The sequence below is a fragment of the Chelonoidis abingdonii genome, chromosome 20 (genome assembly GCF_003597395.2).
Source record: "Chelonoidis abingdonii isolate Lonesome George chromosome 20, CheloAbing_2.0, whole genome shotgun sequence".
Taxonomy (NCBI): Eukaryota; Metazoa; Chordata; order Testudines; family Testudinidae; genus Chelonoidis; species Chelonoidis abingdonii.
The window spans coordinates 17014251-17036559 of record NC_133788.1 but is presented as its reverse complement, the minus strand read 5'-3'; the positions used below and the strand labels follow the sequence as shown (position 1 = coordinate 17036559).

At 44.5% G+C, this 22309-nt stretch overlaps 1 protein-coding gene across 4 annotated transcripts in view; it reads right to left on the bottom strand.

Annotated features, from left to right (window-relative positions):
• Nucleotides 1-22309, bottom strand: part of ACACA (acetyl-CoA carboxylase alpha) — a 190277-nt gene that overhangs the window by 6000 nt on the left and 161968 nt on the right. For all 4 annotated transcript variants that reach the window (XM_032779354.2, XM_032779350.2, XM_032779348.2 and 1 more), the window contains exons 53-54: nucleotides 8868-9022; nucleotides 7407-7577 (exon numbers count right to left, since the gene is read on the bottom strand). In XM_032779354.2, coding sequence (XP_032635245.1) covers nucleotides 7407-7577; nucleotides 8868-9022 — 326 coding nt within the window. The remainder of the gene's footprint in view (nucleotides 1-7406; nucleotides 7578-8867; nucleotides 9023-22309) is intronic.

The window sequence follows — 22309 nt, the reverse complement described above, 5'->3', positions numbered from 1 at the left end:
CTAGTGGAAGCCTAAGAGAAACTGAACATGTCACTGCAGCATTTTGTCAGTCCTCTAACTAGGCTCGAGTCTATAACCAACCAAGACACCTAACCCCCATTTTAGTAGACGTGAGCGTAACACAACAGGTCAAGGTGTCTACAACCATGAAAAACCTCAGCCACAAATCACGTTGTTTTTTTTTGCAAGATCATTTAGCCTGATATTCGCTAGGTAGTTGACTATAATAATAATTCAGGAGTGTGTGAGATGCCTAATAGCCTTCTCGCTCCTCTTTTCTCCTCTCATTTTCTTTACAAATCATTCAAGAATCGTTTTGTTAATGGTTTCTGGAAAAACCAAAGTACCACCATTAGCGCTCATTCATATTTATGTCATTTGATTTGGGTAATTAAACATAAAGCTTGTCATTTAAAGGTGCGCTATCCTTCGCTGTTATTGCTACGAAGTCAACGTCAGAATGACAATGAGCTCAACACAGTAATTTAAGAGGTGAGTAGTAAAACAAACAAACAAACAAAAAAAACCACACCACCTCTCAGTGGCTCTGGGATTGGAAACAGCATTGCCTCTCGCTTCAACAACACAACACTTTACAAAGCCAAATAAGCATCATGACAATTCCTACTGTAGAGCACGTCACGTTACAGGGGTAAAAGCACAAGGGAAAATAATGCATCAGAAAGCAAAACAATGCCAAACCACTTCAGCGCTCTTGACTAGCCCCATAGTGGGTATTTTAGAACAGGCATCATATCCTCTTTTTCCACGGTCCCAGCGTAGCCCTGGCTCCCCAGGGATTTGGTCTCTGACTCAAGACGACAGAAGGAATCCCAGGCCTGAGACCTGGAGACAAAAGCCTAAGTCTACCCGCCAGTTTAAAAAGGGGGTCTTCTTAATGAGTGACTGAGTTAGTTAGAGTAATCCATCAGCTAGAAAAATTTCATTGCCCATTTTAGGGAGATGGTGGACACAGCTTCTGGAAGTGGAGCAGTTTTCAAGCACATGTCATGTTTCAAAGTTATTGGGCATCCAATCCGAAAAAAAAATCATAGAAAGGGCCAGCGCTTTCTGCCTGGGGGATTTGCATGTTGTTTGTTAGGACTGCAGTTACCGGCCTTCAACCCTTGCTAGTGATACTGAGAAAGGGCTGCTTGGTTCAACTCCCGCTTGGGTATTCGTGAACTCTCTGGTTAGGTCAGGTCAGGTCCATCCATGCAATCACTTCAAAGTAATGGTCCTAATCTATGAAGCCATCAACAGGCAGATACATAGCTCCCTTCTAGCTTGTTGTACCACCCTGGGCCATGTGACCAGCTCTGAGTGTTTGTTTCTGCCCTTGGAGCAGGCCTATAAAGAACAGCCTGCAGTTAGTTAGGTTACTGACACGCCGCAGCTGATACTTCAAAACAAAAGAGAAACTGCCACCACCGACTGCCTCCTTCAGGCAGCACCTGACGCATGCAAATTGCCAGTCAGTCAGACATATGGAGTCCTGCAACGCTCTAGGATCGTCAAGCAGCCTCTTAACAATGGCGGTTTGATAGCATGGGATAGTTTGTTCCTAAAATGAGGTGCTGCCCCCTGCACCAGAAGCCAGGCCCACGCAGTAGCGGCGAGAGCACCTGTGCAACAAGGACATGCAACTACCACAGACCACGTGAGATGGTCTCCTATGCGTGCAACCGTGGCGGTGACTTGTGCAGCAACAGCCTATTGAATACATCAGAGACAAAGTCTGAGGGGCAGTAGACATGGTTGAAGTTTCTGCTCATTACTATGCTTATCTGAGTGAGTAAACGTAGGTCATAGGGGTGCTGTGTTTGGTTATATGTAGGGGTTACATAAGAGTACGTGCATTAACTTTGTTATTCCCATGATGTATTCATACCAGACAGATGGTCTACAGCCCCTGTACTACGAGCCATTACGACTATTTAAGCACTGTACATGTATTGCCATTGTATTCAGCGATAGATAATTACAATGGTACCATACGTGCTTTAGACTTACATCTCCAGCCAAAAGGATAACATCAAACATATACGTTTTACTATAAAGGGGTCGTATTATCAGCATAACGTCATAAAAATAGGAGACAAAATTTTTTCTCAAATCGGTCCGTGCTAGAAATAATGACAAATATTTTGATGTATTCCCTGGTACAAGGAAGCTCATACTGTCATATGACAGACTTGTGCTTTAACCAAAGACAAAAAAGTACAGGAGAAAATGGATCACCTCGGGCTAATGATTTCTCTAACTTTCCAAAACAGCACTATTTTGAGTACTGAGTTACATTATCAATTGTATTTAAAAACTTTCTGCCAATTTTGGTCAAAATTAGACTCTGTTTCTTTGAGCGATGGCCCTTTTTTTCAGATTGGATGCCCAATAACCGTGACGAATTACATGCTATCGAAAAATGGCACCGCTTCCAGAATCTACGTTCACCCTGATGATGACCGACACGCATGTGCCTAACACGTGACTGATAGCAATGATACTTTTCTAGCCCAAAATGGGTCCGGGCCGGTAGACTGTGTGTTTTATGGGACTCTTTGCCTAAAGGAAAAGTTTTCTGAACTCACCAGAGTGTTGGGCAGATGAATTCGCTTGTTTGGAAAACATTAACATTGTTGCAGAAACAGTAAAATATTCTCAGTACAATAGCTACCTCTCACTGAGTGAAAATGTTTCTCTCTCCTTTTCCACAAAGCCTGGAACTATGGGAGGTTCCCCCCCCCCAGCTGCAGTATGTCTTCTAAGGTCGGGATTTGATCCGAGAGCTTGTTGTCCTCTGAGTGAATTTCATACTTCTAGAACGACACGCTTGCTGTGAGTATGGTTTACTCTTTGCTCCCAAGGTAACCTTTTCTGATTCATATCAATAAATTAACATAGACACATCCAGATTGACAAGCTTCACGTTTGTTCCTTAATCTTGTATCAATTTCCTAAGCCCGTGGAATTCTGTGCTAGTTTTCCCATTCGACAACCCACAAATGCTCTCTCTTTTCCTGTGTTGACACAAGTATCATCCCAGAACAACACACCAGGGGGTGCGACCCAGCACCTACGAGCCACCGAGGGTGACCGGATGTCCTGATTTTATAGGGACAGTTCCAATTTTTGGGTCTTTTTCTTATATAGGTTCCTATTACCTCCCACCCCCTATCCCGATTTTTCACATTTACTGTCTGGTCACTCTAGAGCCACCCTATTGTAACAACCCACTGTCTCAGTGGTGCAGACCCATATGCATGAGGAACCTCAGCCATCACAGGCTAGCACACGTACATAAAGCATGGCACGTATAGGCCTGTGTTTGTGAGCAACCCTACGACAACAATCCAATAGGCATCCTGTGGGCTGAGGGTAAGTGGAAAGGCTTCTGGGTACTGAAAATCAGCAAGGTGAGAGAGATTTTTTTAGTATGAAGAGCACTGGCCATGTTCGGTATCGGGCAGAGATCAGGGCCTTACAGTGTCACGCTGGGATTTTTTCTAAAGCGCTATGTATCTAGTTATCTCAAAACAGTGATGTCACTTGAGCTTATTTCATTATTATTTTAAATTTGCTAGTTTTTGCTCCTTGCTTCTGCTACTAGACGTGAAAGAAATGCCCACTGCGTACAAAGTAGGGCACTTATGAGGATTTCAGAGGAAGGAGAAAAAAAACCCACCAGTAAATGCCTTTTCATTTGCAGACCTGCATAAAGCTAGATTTACCCAAGAATCCCAACGCTTTTAGTTTAAGAGAATATTTAATACTCTTATTAATCATTTTTAATCCGTTTGCTTTTAATTAAGAAACAGCATGATGCTCTCCTATCAACATATGCCAGGGAGCAGATTAATTGTGGCTTAAGATAACTCTCCTTGATTGGTGTAATGTATTAGCTAACGAGATGCCTGCTTCTAAAGATGCTCAGACACTACCTTGGAAAGCCTGCTTCTCCCCTCTTCCCCCCGAGAAAACTTTCTTCTCCTCCCCTTTTAGAACCCCAGAGTGTTGGAGATTTTTAATTTTATTTTATTTTTAAAGTCTGAAACAGGAGCTTCAGAGATTTTTTTCAAAGATTGCCCACTTCAGAATTCAAGCATAATTCAAAAAAAGAGGAAGGAAAGACAGAAAAAAACTAACAACAAAATGATCAGAGGAAATAAAGCCAATGGGCCGGAATATGAAAGAGCCCCAGCCTCTCTCTACCGCCTTTAGCAGCCTGTTAAGGAGACGCAGCTTATGGACAGCCCCAGAGGAAGTTGGAGACACCACTGTACCGCTTTCCTAGTTTGCAAGACGTAGGATGGCCTGATAAAACAGGGATGAGTGCCAGACCGGCACATCGCTCCTTTGGGGAAAAAACCCAAGAACTGCATAAAGGTAACAGATCCTGTCCCAATATTGCTGGCACAGTGCAAGATTTCGGACATTATTCAGTACTACCCTTTCCTTTTCTTCCTCCCCACCCCCAACCATCCCCCCAAGCTTCTACCTCAGAGGCTCAGAAGGGGCTTTAGGAGACTGCTCTACAGAGCTGGAAGTGGTTTTCCTTAGGCTCTGGTGATTGATAGCAACACTATGTGCAATGTAGGTAGAACGGCATCGCCGTGACTGGACCTCTCTTTGCCTTGGACATCCTTCTCTAAGATGAGACTATCAGCCCAGGCTTTGGGCTCCTTTTTCAAGCATTAATGAACATTTGTAAGGTGCTATTTAGATGCCAAATATCGTTATTCATGTCTTAATAAGACTTGTATAAACATTACTAAAATACCAATCGGCAATTACATGGTATTACAACCACATTGTAGCCACTTCTAGACAGATCTCTAGATGTAAAAGAAGAGAATCTATTCCCACAATGTTTAACCCCAACTAGAAAGAAAGCACGGTCCTGGGACTCAGGCGGTCTGGGTCCAGCAGTTCCTGGCTATGTCACAGATTGTGCGAGAGACCTTAAGGGAGTCACTTAAGCTGTCTGTGCCTCAATTTCCCTGTCTATAAAATGAAGGGGTAACGTCACAGCCTTTGTCTCGTCCATTTAGACGGTAAGCTCTTTGGCGCTCCCTTTTACTATGTGTTCGGACGGCACCAAACACAATGAAGCCTCGGTTATAGTTGGTGCCTTTAGGTGCTACTTGGGTACAAATTAATAATAGTTTTTAGTAATTTCTATCTTTTGTACTACTAGTGGCCAGTTTCATTGTAAGTATTATTGAATCATGCCGCCAATAATCTTTTGGCTAAGTAGGCAGGCTGCGCACCAGACGGGGTACATTTAATGAGACCGATACAGCTACGTGCAATGAGGTCTGAGTGTTTGTAGGGACATCGCAACTTCCCCTAATAGCTCTCAACAGATTTTGAAATTCCAACTCTGACTTCTTCTTTCCAAACCCTTTCTAAATCTCTGCACCCCAACGGCAGACAAGAACGCCACGCTATCTGCAAGCTGGCAATTCCAGTGGTTTCAACTACAATACCAGAACTGACTTCTCCAAGGGAAACAAAAAAATTACATCACTCACTTACACTGTCACAGTCTCTTCCTTTCTGGGGCAGGGAAGGGAGGAGGACAAGAGGGGCTGAATGATGACACAAGAATCAGAAAGGAGAAGAACTTTTCCTAAAGCAAAGGGAAAGCGTGGGAACGTGTTTTCATTGTTAAGGGGTTTTACCCAAGTAATTAACGTGAGCCGTTTTGCAGAGAAGCAATAAAACGATTGGCCAAAGCGTGCATTGTTTGAAAGGCAGACGCTCTTTCCTGTACGTAAGGCTCTTCGACACCTTCTGTAATAGTCCCTCATTTTTCAGGGATCTGCCTAATCTATGCCCGCTCTGAACTGAAATTTGGGATATAAAGGTCTCACACGAAGAGTGATCCTTTCCCCTCACACAAACAATTGGGTGTGTGTGTGTGGGGGGAATTAATTCATTCACATGATTCAAGCTGAGTATTTATTAAAAATACTGAGCCATCATTTTAGAACGTTCTGTACAGTTTCAGCATTTCAAAGGATGAAAAATCAGAATAATTCACTTTCTTGGGGATTCTAGTGGCTAATTAGTTACGTTCTCTTCCCCACCCCCAATACGTATACTAATAGGAGAGTTTCCCATAAACTGCATTTAGTCAATGGGGACAGAGGAAAACGTTAATTATATACCTCTCAAATCCCTTTCCGCTATGTTACTCCCTTTATATAGTGAAGTATCCCTTTCCGCTATGCTGATAGCCTGCATTATAAATGTGAATTTAGTGCTTATGAAAGGGGCTGGATTGACAGCCTTGAAGACTGATCCTCTGCTGACCCATGAAGTTATCACACAGTACAGCGTGCAGCTCTCCCCACATTCTGTCTCAACACTACCGGGAGAGGCCACCTCTGAGGGTAAAAGAGGGTTCTGTTTCCATGACCCATTCGGTCCTTGGCCTCTGTGGAGGCTGCCAACAAAGAGGCCAGTTAATGTCAACTGTGGGGGTCCATGTGACATTTCTTCTGCGGTTGAACTGAAGCCCAAGCCCTGAGAAAGAGCAGCTCTTTGCAGCAGGCTCTCTCTTCCCATTCACCAGGAAATCTTAGAGCTAGGAGGCCCTGTGACCTCTTCAAGGCAGAAGACACTTCACTGAGCTAACCCAGCATTGTTAAGCCTCATTTTACACTTGTAGAACTTCCAGTGCCAGCTTCCGCTGGAAATTCTGCCAAAGGCCATTGCAGACAGTTTGGGTCAAGGCTGTGTTTTAAGTAGCTATAGCGGACAAATGTCACGTTCATACTTAATACTCCCAATCGGCATGTTCAGACTAATTTTCCAGACATACTTTGCAGCTTAGTTCTTTTTTAATGGTACATCCTATCATCACCCATTGGAATGCATCCCTCCTACAGAAAAATACAAATCCTGCCTAAGCAATTTAGGTGCTTGAGGATATTTTACAGCTATAACCTCTGTATGGAGGGGGAAGGAAAGGGGAGCCTTTCTGCTACAATAGCCAGGACTTTAAAGAACGGAAGGCAAGAACATGGGCTGCCAATGGTATGTTCTCCAACACCACACTTGGGAAAACCGACTGAACGTGAAAATCTTTTGCCTCTTTGACCTATCCCGTATTCACACTTGACCACGTTGCTATAAAGACCCAGCACTTCCCACATCCCATCATTCACGCAGAACAATCTAGGGCTTGAAGTACGCAGCTGCCCTGTTGTTCCTAGCAGCCTGATTTCAAGGAGCCACCTGGAATGCCTCTGCACTTCACTCCACTGTCCCCCGTCTCTGCACAGTCAATCACGCAGGGTATTCCTATTAGAACCAGGGACCCGGTTTGTCTTTGCTGCAAGGCCACTGAACTCAACTGGGTACAACCAGGGAGGGACCATGGCCTTAGGAAAACTTACCTTTACTGTCCCTTCAACTTCCACGAACCAGCGCCTCAACATGGCCTGGATCTGTCCATCTGTCAGCTCAGGATTGGCATCATGGATCTTCTTCTTGACCAAGTCTTCCAGCAGAAGGCGCCTTAGTCTCCAGTAGAAGAAAGTACGGGAGGTTCTCCACTCTAGAACATCCTGTGCAAGACCCAGATGGTGAAGGAGGGGAAATGAGTGAGGTCAGAAAACCCAGATGCCAGAGCCATATTTAGCTCCCACAGATTAAGGCAGGATCCTTGGGACCTGGCCACTGCAATCAGAGTGGGGCTCTGAGGTGGCGCAGAGTAGCAGGGCAGTGCTCATTAAGCTGCCCGCTAGGGTGCGTTCGCTCACTTGGGCAGAAAATGGAGATGTAAGAGAGGAGAAAAATGTTGTACCCATTTGGGGTGGGAAGGTGACTGAAAGGGAGAGTCTCTCACGGGAGGGGAGACTGGGTTTGGAGGAAGAATCTGAGAGCAAAGTTTTGGTGGATCGATGCCCATTTACCCTTACGTCCACCTCAGCTCACAGAGAAGCTCCCTTAGCCCCTAGCGGGTATAAAGGCAGGGACTGGGGAGAGGCTCAGGCTTGGATATGTTCAGTGAGGCTGCTTGCAAAACAAAACCACAGTGGCAAAAAGTATTCCGAGTGCTGAGTTTTGAAACTGCCCACCTTGTCATACTAACTCGGCCTCCTGCACATCTGTTCTCCCCGCTCCCTTCTAAACTCTCTTCCCTTCCACAATGGGGGACACCGATTTATCAACACATCATGAGAAACAAGCAGCCTCAAGGAAAAATCCCCAACACGTCCGCATTCCAAACTTCCCCAGGGAAAATACAATTCAGACTGCATTCGGAAAGCCATCAGGGTGACTAACTCAGCCCAGGTTAAAGCTCCGGCAATGGAGCTGGACTTTACTATTCCGCTACAGCTCATCTGTTCTACTCGCTGCTCAAACAAGGTCAGCCAAAGACCACAGAGTGCATCCATTTAGTGTCTTTACTTCCTACTCGTCTGCCTGCGAATGATGAGTTTTCCATTGGAAAGGGAAGTGTCTGGTGAGTTTTTTTTAAATCAATTGGCTGGTTGCAGGCTGACAAATGAAAGTGTGGGACCACAAACCAGTAGGGGTAAGTAAGGGTGCTGGAAAGCACAAAACATTAATACTAGGTCAAGGAGCTGGACCGACTCAGGCAGAGGGCGGGACTGGGGAGGGATACGGCCGTGGCAAGAATTACTGGGAGAGGGCACTTGGGCATGAGGTTTACTGGGTGCGTGAGTCTTTGATCCTGCTTTGCTCTATCAGTAACTGGCCGGGGCTTGGAAGATTTCAGAAATGGCCGCACTCGTTCATCTCCGTCTGACAATTTCCTCGGCTGCATTCAGTGCACGTACGTGCGCCGGGCCTTTTGACGGGAATTGTACGAAAGGATCCATTATACTTACAGTAATGACACCCTTCTCCTGCATCCGGCCTGGCGTGTCATGCAAGTCAGCAAACTGCACCGCTACCTGATGGTAAATGGGAATTAGGAATTCCTCCCGTTCCTTCAGCTTGGTCTCCAGCTCCTTCCGCTCAGCTGGGCTTAGCTCCGGGGTGCCTGGAATCAGATAGTGACCGTGGAAGGGTTAAAACGGGTGTGTGCAAAGAACCCCAGCTTTGGCAGACCAACCGACCGCTTGCTTATCGTCCGTAATCACATTTAACACGATCTCAACACATTATGTTGCTTAGGTGCTTTTGGGGAGGGGCGGGGGGAGTAACATTTCCTCTCTGGACTGGCCCTTTGGCTTTTGGTTTCCCAGTAGTTGATAATAAGCAACATTCTTTAACATGGCATTTTTAGTCCACGAGGGACTTTGGACGGCCTAGCGTTTCACAACACAGTCCATAGTGCGTTCTTCTCTGCTTTTTTGTTCTGCTTTCTCTTTACGGCTACCTTCCCCAGCTCCTCTCCAACAATGTGGCTTCCAAGAACTCATGCGACTGCTGAGGCAGTGTGTTTCTGGAAGTTCAGGCACAGAACTGGGAAGTGGGGAGTTCTATGTTCTAATCCCGGCTCTGCAATGACTCGCTGGGTGGCCTTGGGGCTCAGTTTTCCACGTGTAAAATGAGTACAATACCGATCTACCTACTTCACGAGACAATTGTGAGGATTCGGTAGTTAATGTTGGTAAAATGAAAACCGATATGACTACATTATTTATTATCAGCAGTGTGACTGCATTAACAGCCCCGTCCAAGCTCTCTCTCTCTCTCTCTCTCACACACACACACACACGACAACCTCCTAAAATCATGAAATCCTAATGGCAGGTCAAAATGCCACACATCCACGAGAGTCAGTTACTTTCTTAACTTTTCCCTAGTTTGTCATCGGTCACCACCACTTGGAATTCCAGCTTGTACAGACCCAGGGTAGCCATGGCACTGAACCATACGTGTGTGGGCTGGGTGGTGAAGACTGAATGAAAACCCAGGGATGGGATGATTGTCTTCTCGGGAAACATGCACTTATTGATGGAGGAAAAGCCCAGGTCAAACCTGGTATCTGCTTCTTCCCATCTGTATCCTGAAGCAGCCAGGGACAGTCACTCTGTGAACATGGAAGTTCCCTATCCATATATCTACATTCTTGGATGCTGCCCATTCACGAGGTCATCTGAGCACATTAGAAACTTCTTATTGCAGAAAATAAAGATGGAGGTTGATGGGTTTGGGTCAGCTCCCTGCACCCCATTACTCAGGAACTTGGTCCAAAGCTTGCAGATGACTACTGTCATCATAATGGGCCATACCAAAAAACTTGATCTGAACAGCACCAATCTTTGGATCTGAAATCAGCAGCTGAGGTCCCCCGCTCTGCCTAAATTCCAGAGAAGTAGCTCCTCCCGGAACCATCCAAGTGCAGTAGGTATTTATCCCACAAATTTGACATGGGAATGAGAAATGAATGAGAAAAGGATGATCCTATCTTGTTCTTTGGTGTACTGTGCAGTAGCACTGAGCGTGCGCGCGCGCGCGCACACACACACACACACAGCACTGCTGGTGTGGAATACATCAGAGTACAGGCACAGCTCTACAGAGAAGGAAGGTGCTCGCCCCTCGCACTGGAACCATCAGACTGGAGCTCTTCAGGCTGACCCAGCCATGCACCACGCTCTGCTGTCATCTAGGCCCAGCTTACATTCTCCAACCTGCGAGGGTGCAGAACTCCATCAACACTGATCTCACGCTGACAGTCTTGACTTCCAATTTGTACAAAACACTCTCTAATTAGAGCAGTCTTCACCTGGTCAGTGGGCTTTTCACCTCTGGGGCTGCTCACTGAGTCACACCCCACCCCCAGGCCCTGACCAGAAGGACCAAAAACCGTTCTTGTCAAACAGGCAACAACAAAAGGGCAGAGCTTAGTGTAAATCAAACCAGGTTCCTGTCGAGGCTGCAGCTTGCGGCCCGGTTCCGGTTTGGAAAGTTAGCAGCCTCACCTGGAAAGACGGGCAGGACTAGATATTCCTGAGCACGACGGCAAGTGTCATCTCATACTACATGAAGGCAAATGCCTTATTGATTACAGTATTGATGGAGCTATCTGGCAAAGACAAATCTATAATATTGGCTCAGACCATCAGCGATCATCACCATGCTGGGTTTCAACTCCCCTTCTTTCAAATGTAACAGCATTCCCACCTAGAGTTCCTTTCACTTTTACATGCACCTCCGTTAGGCTTTATCAATACCTGGCAGTTTTGAGGCTCTGAGAAACGCTCCTGCAATGTTCCCTAGAAATGGCTGAAAAACGGTACTGCTTGATCTGCACTGGCCAGTCAAACTACATTAGCAAGAAACCTTTCTAAAGCAAGTAACAGAAAGCTTCTGCTAACATGATTTAAATGCCAATGAATTAAGCCATGATTTAAGAGACATAACGACAGGACTTATCCCCATAAATTAACAATGTCTCAGAGTGTTATAGTTTTCTAAAACTACAGACAAAATTAATGTCTAATGCAAACACACACACGGCTTTACACTTCCCTAGCATTTGTTTCCTACTAGTGCCTATCAGTTTTCACAGTCTCACTACAGGGGCGGCACAAGCTACATTCAGAGATATTGCAAGAGGTCACAAAACACTTTACTCATTTAAGTTACCTGCTGTCAGTCAAGGTACACGGTCTAGCGATAGCTCCCATATGAACTTGGAGAATAGGACGACAAAGACGTCAAAATGACACTGTCCCGCTGAGCTCTTATTTTTGTTTATTTTAAAGGTTTGTGCGCAAAATGAAATTATATTGCTTTCAATGAAATGAAATTACAGCGTTCGGATTAGTGTAGCCTTGTGAAAGAAACCAGAAGAACTAACTGAGCAAGGCATAAGGTGGGCTATGATTCTGCCCACGACTGCGCTGCCAAAGTTGCTATGTATTGTCTTGCAGCAGCCCATTGCTGTTTCCAGCCAGTGGACAGTCTCATACAAAGCTCAAGCGCTGTGAGGTGGCTTTGCAGCGTGTATTAATCGAGACCAGGATTCAACCAAACTCATTTTCAACTGAGACCTAAAAACCGTCTTTCTCCTCCCCACCGAGAATGACTTGTTAAAATAATTCCTAAAAGCAACCACTCCACCACGGGGGACTGAGAACCTGAATTCTCCCCTGCTCAGCCAACGGGCCACAGTTAGCCTCGGTGTAAGCAAGTGCAGCTCCTTTGAAGGTGCACTCACTTACTGCAGGGCAAGACTGGCCCTAAGCCCAGTGCAAGGAGAGCAGGTTAATTCTCTCCCCCGGCCACACGACGACGCGCACAACAGGCGCTTGTGCAGAGGCAGGGGACTTAACGCCAGTCTTGGTTCGATTCGAGCACAGAGTGCAAGCTGAGCCCAATTACATGCTACCAGACGCTCGGGGGAATTGTGGAGGTTTTAACCTCCCACCTACACTGGGGCCTGAGCAGATGCTGTGAAGCTCCTGTTGTAGGTTCACAGCTTTAGATAGTGTGTGGCTGGGGAAGCCCTAGTAAACAATGACCTTCCTTTGCACTTCTATAACACCTGCCCCCCCCCCCCCCGCCAGAAGGAAGAGGCTTTACAAATGTTAATTCATTTCACCTTGCAATGCCCCTGGGAGATATGCAAGCACAATTATTCTCACGGTACAGAGCAGAAAGTGAGGCAGAAAAAGGTTAAGTGAGTTACCTAGTAACATAGAATAAAAACCAGGAGACTTGACTGTCGGCCCCCTTTCTCTAGCCACTGGACAACATTCCTTTCCTTCCTGTTGGCGCCTCCTCCGTTGGGCTCTGTGAATGCCACCAGCTTTCTGCTCTTTATTGTTTGCGAAGCCATGTCAATGGGATTAAATGTAATGAAAGGAGATCAGCTATTGTCAGGCTGTCACGCTTCCTGGCTGGGTGATGTGGAAGGTGACCGTCACTCCTCTGGGCCGTACAATGCCACGTAAACGGTCCAGTTTGAAAGGGCCAGGGTCTGGAATCAATCTGGAGCAGAGTGCAGCTGTGAACGCAGCCAAAGCGGAGTCAGCACCACAGACAGCACAGCTGCTCTGTTAGCAAGTTCGAGGCCATATGCAGACTGCGTCCCCGCTTTGTAAAATCGCACGTTACGTATACAATAATTTTTTCGGCTCAGGCCTTCAACGTAAGCATGTTAAATGATGGTGGGGATGCTCTACTGTTTTATAGCTGAAGAATTTAAAAAAGAATTGTTTCAACTTCATGTTTCTCTGTACACTTCAAACGGCAGCGTCTGCACTAAAGCCAGGAACACTCATGTATTCTAGGCTGTCTGCCACTCTCTTGTACAGACAAACTAGCTAGACCCAGTAATGATTTAGGTGAGATTAACAAATATGTCAATGTCTATTTTCTGCTTAATTTAAAAGCAGCGTCTATAAAGATTTTTGACTTCTGAACCCTGTTCTCCTGAAAGAAAGAAGGTAACAATGAGGAGGGGGGGGATAAAGAGTGATTATCCTATCATTGATCGTTTGTCAGGAGCATTTCTTATTCACTGGACTATTGTAAAAAGCTAAGCTCTCGATCAATCCTGTAAGCCCCCTGTACAATTAAATATCTTGGAATGGGTTTCTTTCTTTTCTAGCAACATCTTGAAGCCTCAGGGTTTTTCAGAAAGCCAGGGCGTTATTTATTTCTATTTCACAGAAAGGGAAGTCTCCATCCAAAAATCTTACCCCAGCAAGAAAGGTGATTTAAAAAAAGAAAAGAAAAGAAAGGAAGAGTCAGGCACTTCTTTTGTTCTAAAGAAACAGCTGAATTATCAAATAATATTTAATCAAAGTGTCAAATTTAAAATGATTAGAATGGCTCTCAAATGGTGTTTTACATGATTAGATCCTAAAGCACTTTACCAGGAGGTCAGTAGCATTATCCCCACTTTTTGGAGGCCTAGGGAGAAGTGACTTGCCCATCACCACCCAGCAGGCAGAGCACCTAGGTCTCCCAAGCCCCAGGCCAGTGCGCTGTCCACTAGGCCACACTGCCTTCCATTAGAGAGCTGTGTGTATGGAGATAGGTTACCAATAGATGTATACGCTAAAGAAAAAACAAACAAACATCCTAAAAATTGCTATACTTAAAAGACAAATACATATAGTAGAGCAGCTATCTATAGGCAGATAGTGCATGAAGCTATTAACAGGGGGAGGGATAACTCAGTGGTTTGAACATTAGTCGGCTAAATCCAGGGTTATGACTTCAATCCTTGAGGGGGCTATTTAGGGATCTGGGGCAAAAATCTGTCAAGGGGTTGGACTAGATACCTCCTGAGGTCCCTTCCTGATATTCTGTGAACAATAAGAAGATATGAGGGTGGGTGCAAGAAAAATACTGGAATCTAAATTCATTTCAGCCTTGAAAAGATATATTAGCTGTGGTGGCAGGTGAGATGCACAAACTTACTGAAGATTTCTTTTAAGATTAAGAAGGGAGTTTGAGACTTTCGTAAGCTGGCAGGGGATGCAGGACACTGTCCTAAGAGACAGCCTGGGGCTATTCTGTTTGCACTGGGTTTTGTGCCATAAAATTGTGAATGAGAGTTTTGGCTTGGATTTGCAGATTACTTTACAGTTTTTGAGTGAGCGTATATATTTAAATATACATAAAATGTGTGCATGTTTATGTGTATACAAACACAGATGTGCAGGAAAGGATATGGATAGCTCAGTGGTTTGAGCATTGGCCTGCTAACCCCAGGGTTGTGAGCTCAAGCCTCGAGGGGGCCATTTAGGGAACTGGGGTAAAAAAAATCTGTCTGGGGATTGGCCCTGCTTTGAGCAGGGGGTTGGACTAGATGACCGCCTGAGGTCCCTCTCAACCCTGATATTCTATGATTGTGTGTAAGTATGAATATATATAGCTCTGATTTGACCACAGCAGCTGGATATCCCAATATTAGACATGTAAAGGTGTTACTGTTTTGTAGCCTTTATCTTCTAATAGTAGCAACAATTACAATAAGACTTTATAATTCTACATCATCTTTTGTCCAGCTATACAAAGGTGCTTTAAAACTAGCTTGACAATCACCGCTGTGAGGATTGCAGAAGTAACCCTGGAATACAGAGGGTAAGTAAATTTTCCCAAAGTTTGTCAGGGTGGGGGTCTCGCACTAAGCCCTCAATACCACAGAATCCCTGCATGAATGGAATAGCTGTGACAGCGACCTCTGTCTCCCATCCCACATGCTGGGGAGGTAAGCTTCATGCTGGCTCCAAGTATGCCAGCAGGGAAGGAAGCACTTGCGTGGTCTAGGAATTAAGGAGCACGGGCACTGGTTTCTACTCCAACAATAGGCTGGAGCAGTGCTCACACAGGGGCTGTGCTGCAGCCCACGGCATGCCCCCAGGTTGTGGGGGGTGTATCTTCTGTCCCCCAGCCCCTTCTTAGTTCCCTGCACAAAGCTTGTTTACTTTGATTGTGTGGCTACCTGCATGTGAGTTTCACCCACAGTGAGTTAGTGGCAGCACTAGGCATATTAACCAGAGAACCAATTCCGTGATCACTAGCCTGCATTCCTGGGAAGTGGGACTGCATGTGGGAAATGTGAGAGGCAGGGCACCCCACTATAGTGGGGCTGGCACTTTGCAAATAAAGGATTATCACCGTATCATGGTTTTATGTTTCGCAAAATGATAGGAATGAATAAGGCAACAGCCTCCATTCAAATACAACAAACACAATTCAGGAAAAACTGGTTATTACTTCGGAATAGGAAATACTTGCCCCCAAATGTTTTCACAAAATGAAAGAGGTAAATATTGTCTGGACTCTTTGTCAGGGCTCCATCTGTCTGGTTCACACTTACACAACTTCACCGGAGTGTTCCTCTGCTATCCACACCCATGCTAGGAACAGAAAGGGTCAACCAACTCTGAGCACCACCGTGCTAAGCTATTACCACTATCCCATGTAAGGAGCCAGCTATATTGAAAAGCACTGGGTACTCTTTGGGTCAGGGACCATCTTTTTGTTATTTGTAGGCACAGTACGTCACAGATTGGGGCCCCAATACCTGACTGACGCTTCTAGGGGCTACCACAACAGTTAACTAAAGAAGGCCTTTATAAACGCCGAGTCTGAAGGAGAAGTTCCTCCCAAAGCCTGCTGCTACCCGTTGCACAGGGATAGGTGCGCAGGCTTTATAGCTTGCGATCAGAGAGGAAGACTTCAGAGAAGTTGCACTCCCAGTGCAGACTAATGGTAAAGCCTTGGTAATAAATCGATAGGAAGACCTATTCTGTAAAGTGCTCTGATATTGAATGTCAATTTATACTCCTCTCCAAAAGTTAAGGGAAGAAATCGCAGCCGAGAGAGCGACGTCTGAACTCTTGATTTGTGCCCCATTAAACGGAGAACCTTTTTTGGAGTAACAAGTCAATACTTCAGCTGTTCCCTCCCATGTATACGTCTCAGAGAGAGAGAGCGCGCCACTGACAGGCACAGTGTCCAGTAGTGATTACAACCTGCTAGAATGTCAGGGCTCAGGCTGCCTTTAATAAAGTTCCTGCCAGATAGAAATGGCTGAGCGGGATCATGAATCACGGTTTCCCATAACATTTAGCAGCAAAGTGCTTTTTTTTTTTTTTTTTTAAATATGACCAGTTTAACGGGTTAGACAAAATGACTTCGAGAAATGTTATTGTAGCTTCCCTCTGATTGCAGAAAGCTGGGCAGCTTCTGAATCAATGTGATGGTTTACAGTTTCTCAGCTATTAATATGGGGGATTTTCCCCTCCGCTCTCAATGCACAGCCTCACACGTAAAGCTTTTCTACTTGCTTCCCATCGCCTCTCATCTATGCCAGTAAAGATGTAAGCAACAGCCCAACCCCCAGGCTTCTCACCCAGCACCTTGATGAGGCAGAACCTCACACACTTTAACGCTGCTTGACACCACCAGAGTGGGGTAAATGAGACTCCGATTGATAATATCTTCACTGAGCAAAAACACACTCACTATCCTAAAACAGCATCTCACCACAGGGAGTCTGGCCCAAAACAAGGGAAGCCCTCTACACAGGGGCTAGACTGACCCCCCAACAATTCAGGAGGGCCCAGCTCCACTGGTCTCCAGGCCAAAGTCGAATGGATCCCAGGAGCACCACTGACTAACCCCTGCCCGGAGAACAGAAGCCCTTCTCTGTCAGCAGCCTCTGGCTTTGTGAAACCAGCGAGGAAGCTTTTCCTTTGGTTCCTGAATTCAAAATTTAGACCCCGTCATGAACAATGGGGGTCTGGGAAATAAACCTAGGCCAGTGATTTTTACGGGTGTTTTGTACAACATAAATATTAGTCTACAGAAGAGCACAAACATGCTCGCTACCGGCAACACAGAGATGTGTGTGCTCACCTATCCGAGTGTTAAAATGACTATGCTGAAGGTTTTTTGAGGGTGATTGGGGAAAGAACATTAAGGCACCACCGCAGCAAAGCATCTAAACTTGTGCTTAAGTCCATCCCTAGTCTGCGAAGCACATGTGCAAGTCCCACTGAAGCACATGCTGAACTGTGTTGCTGAATAGGGATGGACTACTGAAATGGGTCCTAAGGAAATAAGCGTTATGGACGAATGATAGCTACTCCATATATAATGATGTAATGAGGGGTCCATTTTAAGTCAGATTATGACCACCTCATCTAACAGCCTCAACTGCAAGAACAAACATTATTTCAGCCTGAAATTCCTCACATAGGAGAGATTCTCCCCTCTCCCCCCCAAAGGCTGGAGTCTGATGTCTCCTGTTTAACCACACAACAGATTCAGCAACTGTGCAAGCTTCTGCCGTGCTGCACTGCCAACATGCCTCACCTCTGATCTGCAGGGAGCAGCTCGAAAGGGGAGGTCATTCACGCCTACTCAAGTCTGTGGCGATGCAGGGTTTTTTAGTACATTTTATATATATAATTTTTTAAATGTGGCTGCTTGCAGCCACTTCTCTAAATAGTCAGTAGAATTCAAGCTGTAAAGATGCAACGTGAAATACCAGTGAAGGTTGTGGATGCTCAAGAGATTGGTCAGAAACGTCATTCTGCAATTGCAATACATGAAAAGGTTTTGTTCTGCTACAATTCAACTATTCTTGTTCCTAAGGACTTGCATTAGGGTCAAGTAAACTAGCAGACATGAAGCACCGCTACAGGCCAAAATCACCTGTGATGTGCGTTAACACACTCACAAGCACTAACTTGCTGTAGGATTAAATACAGGATGTCTGAGGAGAAAAGGGATGGGATGAGCCGGGAATTGCACAGCATCTAAAACTGTACTCTTTCAATAGATTATTAACTAACAGCAGTGACATTAATATACAATCGTCTGCAACCAATCCCCACCCACATTCCAAGACCTTTCATGATTGTTTATTTGAAATTAAAATATAGCGAATAACATCTCAAAACAAAACTCTGAAGAAATAATAGGCTGTAGGACCATATACAAAGTGCAAAATAGAAATAGCTTTCCCCTCCCCGCAAACTGGTATCGTATGTCCCAGAAAAATTGTATACCTATGGGAATTCCCCTCCAACTCCCATTTTCTAGAGAGGGAAATCCAAAAGATGGGTGTCAGGGAAGATGAAATTCTGGATTAACAGCAATTTTTTAGCGATAGCAATGTTTGCACACAGAACCAGATAAGGCAATCAGTGTACAGTATTACCAGCAAATTGACCGATGCTGATTGGCATTCCACATTTTGCAAGTGAAGGACAATCTCAAGGGCAATATTTTATGCAACTATTGCTCAGGAAAATAATTGGGATTTTGGTTACTTACAACACAGAAAAAGAATTACAGAAAAATCTTGAGAGAGACAAAGAAGGTGAGGTAATGTTTTACTGGACCAACTTCTGTTGGTAGAAGGGACACACTTTGAAGCTACACAAAGCTCTTCTTCAGGTCTGGAGAAGGTAACCAGAGCATCTGAGCTAAATACAAAGCGGGAGAAGATTATTAAACATAAGGGGTTCACACATGCCGTAGGAGTCCTCTTAAAATGAAGTGAGCAATAAAGGGTTAGACTGTTAAGCATAAGGGGTTGTAACTTGCCTAGCGATTCCCCCAGAAATGGGATATATGTACTTCCATTGGTCAGTTTCATTTTCAAAAGTACATTATTAGTGAACTGGTTCAAATCAAATGCACAAATACAAAATGGGGAATAACTGACTAGGCAGTAGTACTGCAGAAATGGACTTGGGTGTTATAGTGGATCAAAAATTGAACATAAGCCAACAATGTGATGTAGTTGCGAAAAAGACACATTATTCTGTGGCATATTAAGAGTGTCAAATGAAAGACACGCGAGGTAATTGTTCTCCTCTAGTAGGCATTGATGAAGCCGCACTGGCATATTTTGTCCAGGTTTGGGTGCCCCACTTTAAAGATCTGGACAAACTGGAGAGAGTCCAGAGGAGAACAACAAAAACGATGAGAGGTTTAGAAAACCGACATAGAAAAGGTTAAACTGGGCATGTTTAGTTTTGAGAAAAGAAGACTGAGGGGAGAACCTGACAAAAGTCTTTCAGAGAGGAAAGCGATCAATTGTTCTCCATGTCGACTAGAAGGTAGGACAAGACGTAATCGGCTTAATCTGCAGCAAGGGAGATTTAGGTTCGGTATTAGGAAAATCTTTCTAACTAGAAAGGATAGTTAAATACTGGAATAGATCATCAAGGGAGGTTGTGAAATTTCTGTCGCTGGAACATATTAGACACACACCTGTCAGGGGTGGTCTAGGTTTACTTGGTCCTGTCTCGGCAGATGGGGCTGACCTCTAAATGACCTCTCAAGGTCCCTTTTAGCTCTCCATTTCTATGAATCTATAAATGCCTGACTTTCGACTATTGTCTGATTTTCTACACCTAGGTGCAGAATGACAAAGAGGTCACATGATGCTACTGTTTAGCCAATCAAGAAAGCGAAAGAAAAATGTAATAATTTTGTAGATGTATGCTGCAAAGTAATCACCAGCACATGGTATTCTTGGGATTTAAATAAACTGTCATGCAAATTTATCTCTGAAAATGGACTGCTTGGCTTAACTTATCTGTAGCCACTGCTGTTCTAATGTGGGTTAAACTTTGGTTAAGTTTTTGTTATTTGGAGATTCAAGATGGGTTCTGAACCATCTTCAGCAAACAAAGTAGAGAAGGAAGTCGGGGTCACAACTATAGGCTGGTTGAAATGGGAAGGGACAGGCTCAGCTCCTGAAGTGGTATGGCAGTTTACAGCTTTCGTGTCTGTGAAGAGTAAACTTTGCTTTACTGAGGTTGGCAGAGTCTTCCTGAATGATCCCTCATCCAACACTTCATACAGAGAATTATTATATATAAATGAGTGTGAATATACACACACATATAATGTACAAGTCTATATAAAACTACATCTAAAACTACATAAAACACTCAGATGCAGACATTTATTATAAGGGACAGACTAAAGATGATGTTCATCTTATTATAAAATCTGCTCACGGTGAGATCATACTGAACGAATAAAAGATTTTTCCATTGTACCACAAGATAAAGAATTTTGATAAGATAAATGGGAACAATTCAGGGTTAGGTCCTGCTTCCATGGAAGCCATTTTGCCATTGCCTTCGATTAAAATGGGACCAAGCCCATTGTTTGTATCGCACGCTATATTTACAGCCTTCTCGATGGTAATAAAGAACATGCTGCACTATAAAGTTCATTTTCTGTTATTTCTGTTTCAATCCTAAAGTTTTCTCCCTTATGCTAATTGTAAAAAGCCCACATGAAAACAGAAGCCCTATATCATTCTGAAGTGTGGCCAGTAGCCTTGCTGCTTACACTGTCCGTATATTCCTATGTATTCACAGCTCTCTATGGCTACTCCTGCTTTCTAGAGAACACAGCCATTCTAGAGTCAAGACCGAGATTCTTCTCGTCTCCTGCCCTATTGCTCTGGAGTATATGCTGTTACGTATGAGAACGTTACACTGAATGCTATTTTAATAAAACATGAAACTAATGAAGATTTTGGAGATAGTGCTAGAAAATTGATAATGAGCAGACTTATGTCAAATTATTCAATATCTGTCATCCTTCCCTGATCCCGCCCCCCCCCACATGCAAGTCAAAATCCAGTGTCTGAAGGTTCCTTGAATGAAAACACAAATGTCGCTGTACTATTTACCCACCCATCTGCACGAGGCACACACATATGAAGATTTCCCTCTTCCCCGGTACTCAGCAGCTCCATAGAAATGATGACAGTCATTCAGGGGTTAAAGAGAGGCAGTGAACCCCCAGTTAATGAGTAAGAATTCAGCAGGCAGTGTAAGATAAATGGAGCTCTCTCTGCTTCTGCTGGAGTCAGCATGAACTGCGGCCCCGCGGCTTGTTTGTGGCAAATGGAGTGCGCGAAATATCAAAGGGCAGTGATCCAGAAGAAGACCGACTTTGACAAATTTTAAATTGGCCAGAAAGAAAACCAGCAAAAAAAATTATGCAATTTGCTGTGTCCTGCAATCTTGGCTTTCCTGCCGTTGTAGGGAATTAGTGGCAAAACAACAGCAATGATCGCCTGATGCTGGGAGCAATTAAGAGCCATCTAAGTGAGATGCTTATCAGTGACTGAAGCTTTTAGGGCTCTCTGTATGTACAGTTGTAAGTGACTTGCTCTTGTGTTGCAGTCATTTTAATTAAAGTGTATGGAGTAATTATCCTGTTTAGAGCAATGGAAAAAAAAAAAAAAAAAGAACAAAAAAACCCCCACGCAGTCTGGCATTGGATTTTAGAGAGGAGATTCTTGTAGAAAAATGTTTGCCCCTTTTCTCTCTTATCAAAAAGAGGATGGTGCAGGGGTCAGAGCCAGCCTGATTTAGGGTTGTTTTCTAATCGCATCTGATGGAATGGAAGGGATTCAGTGCTTGAATTCAATGTAACCAACATTGGGTACGGGCCACACAACAGTAAATTCATAAGGGCAACAACAAAAACGACATTTGCTACTTTTCCCTGCTGCTATGAGATTAAAAACCAAACAGTCCTCTTTGTTCGAGGCCAGTGTCTACACACATTTGGGACTGGACTAATTTGCCAGTGTCATGGAAGACGCCATCTTCTGTGGGGGGGCGGGTATTGTTAATTTGAGAGGAGCAGGACCTTTGCTGCTATGGTAAATATCCTCAAAATGGTGCTCCTGCAGCAGGGCCATTTATCTGCATGCACAAGTGCTGACTATTAAGTGTATACTCTTCTCTAACTACACATCTGATTTCCCCTTCTCCTCAACTCTAGAGACTTTCATACTGGAGGGGCAGTTCTTCTACCAAGCACAAGGAGGTCCAGAAAAATCACCTCCAGGTACTACTGT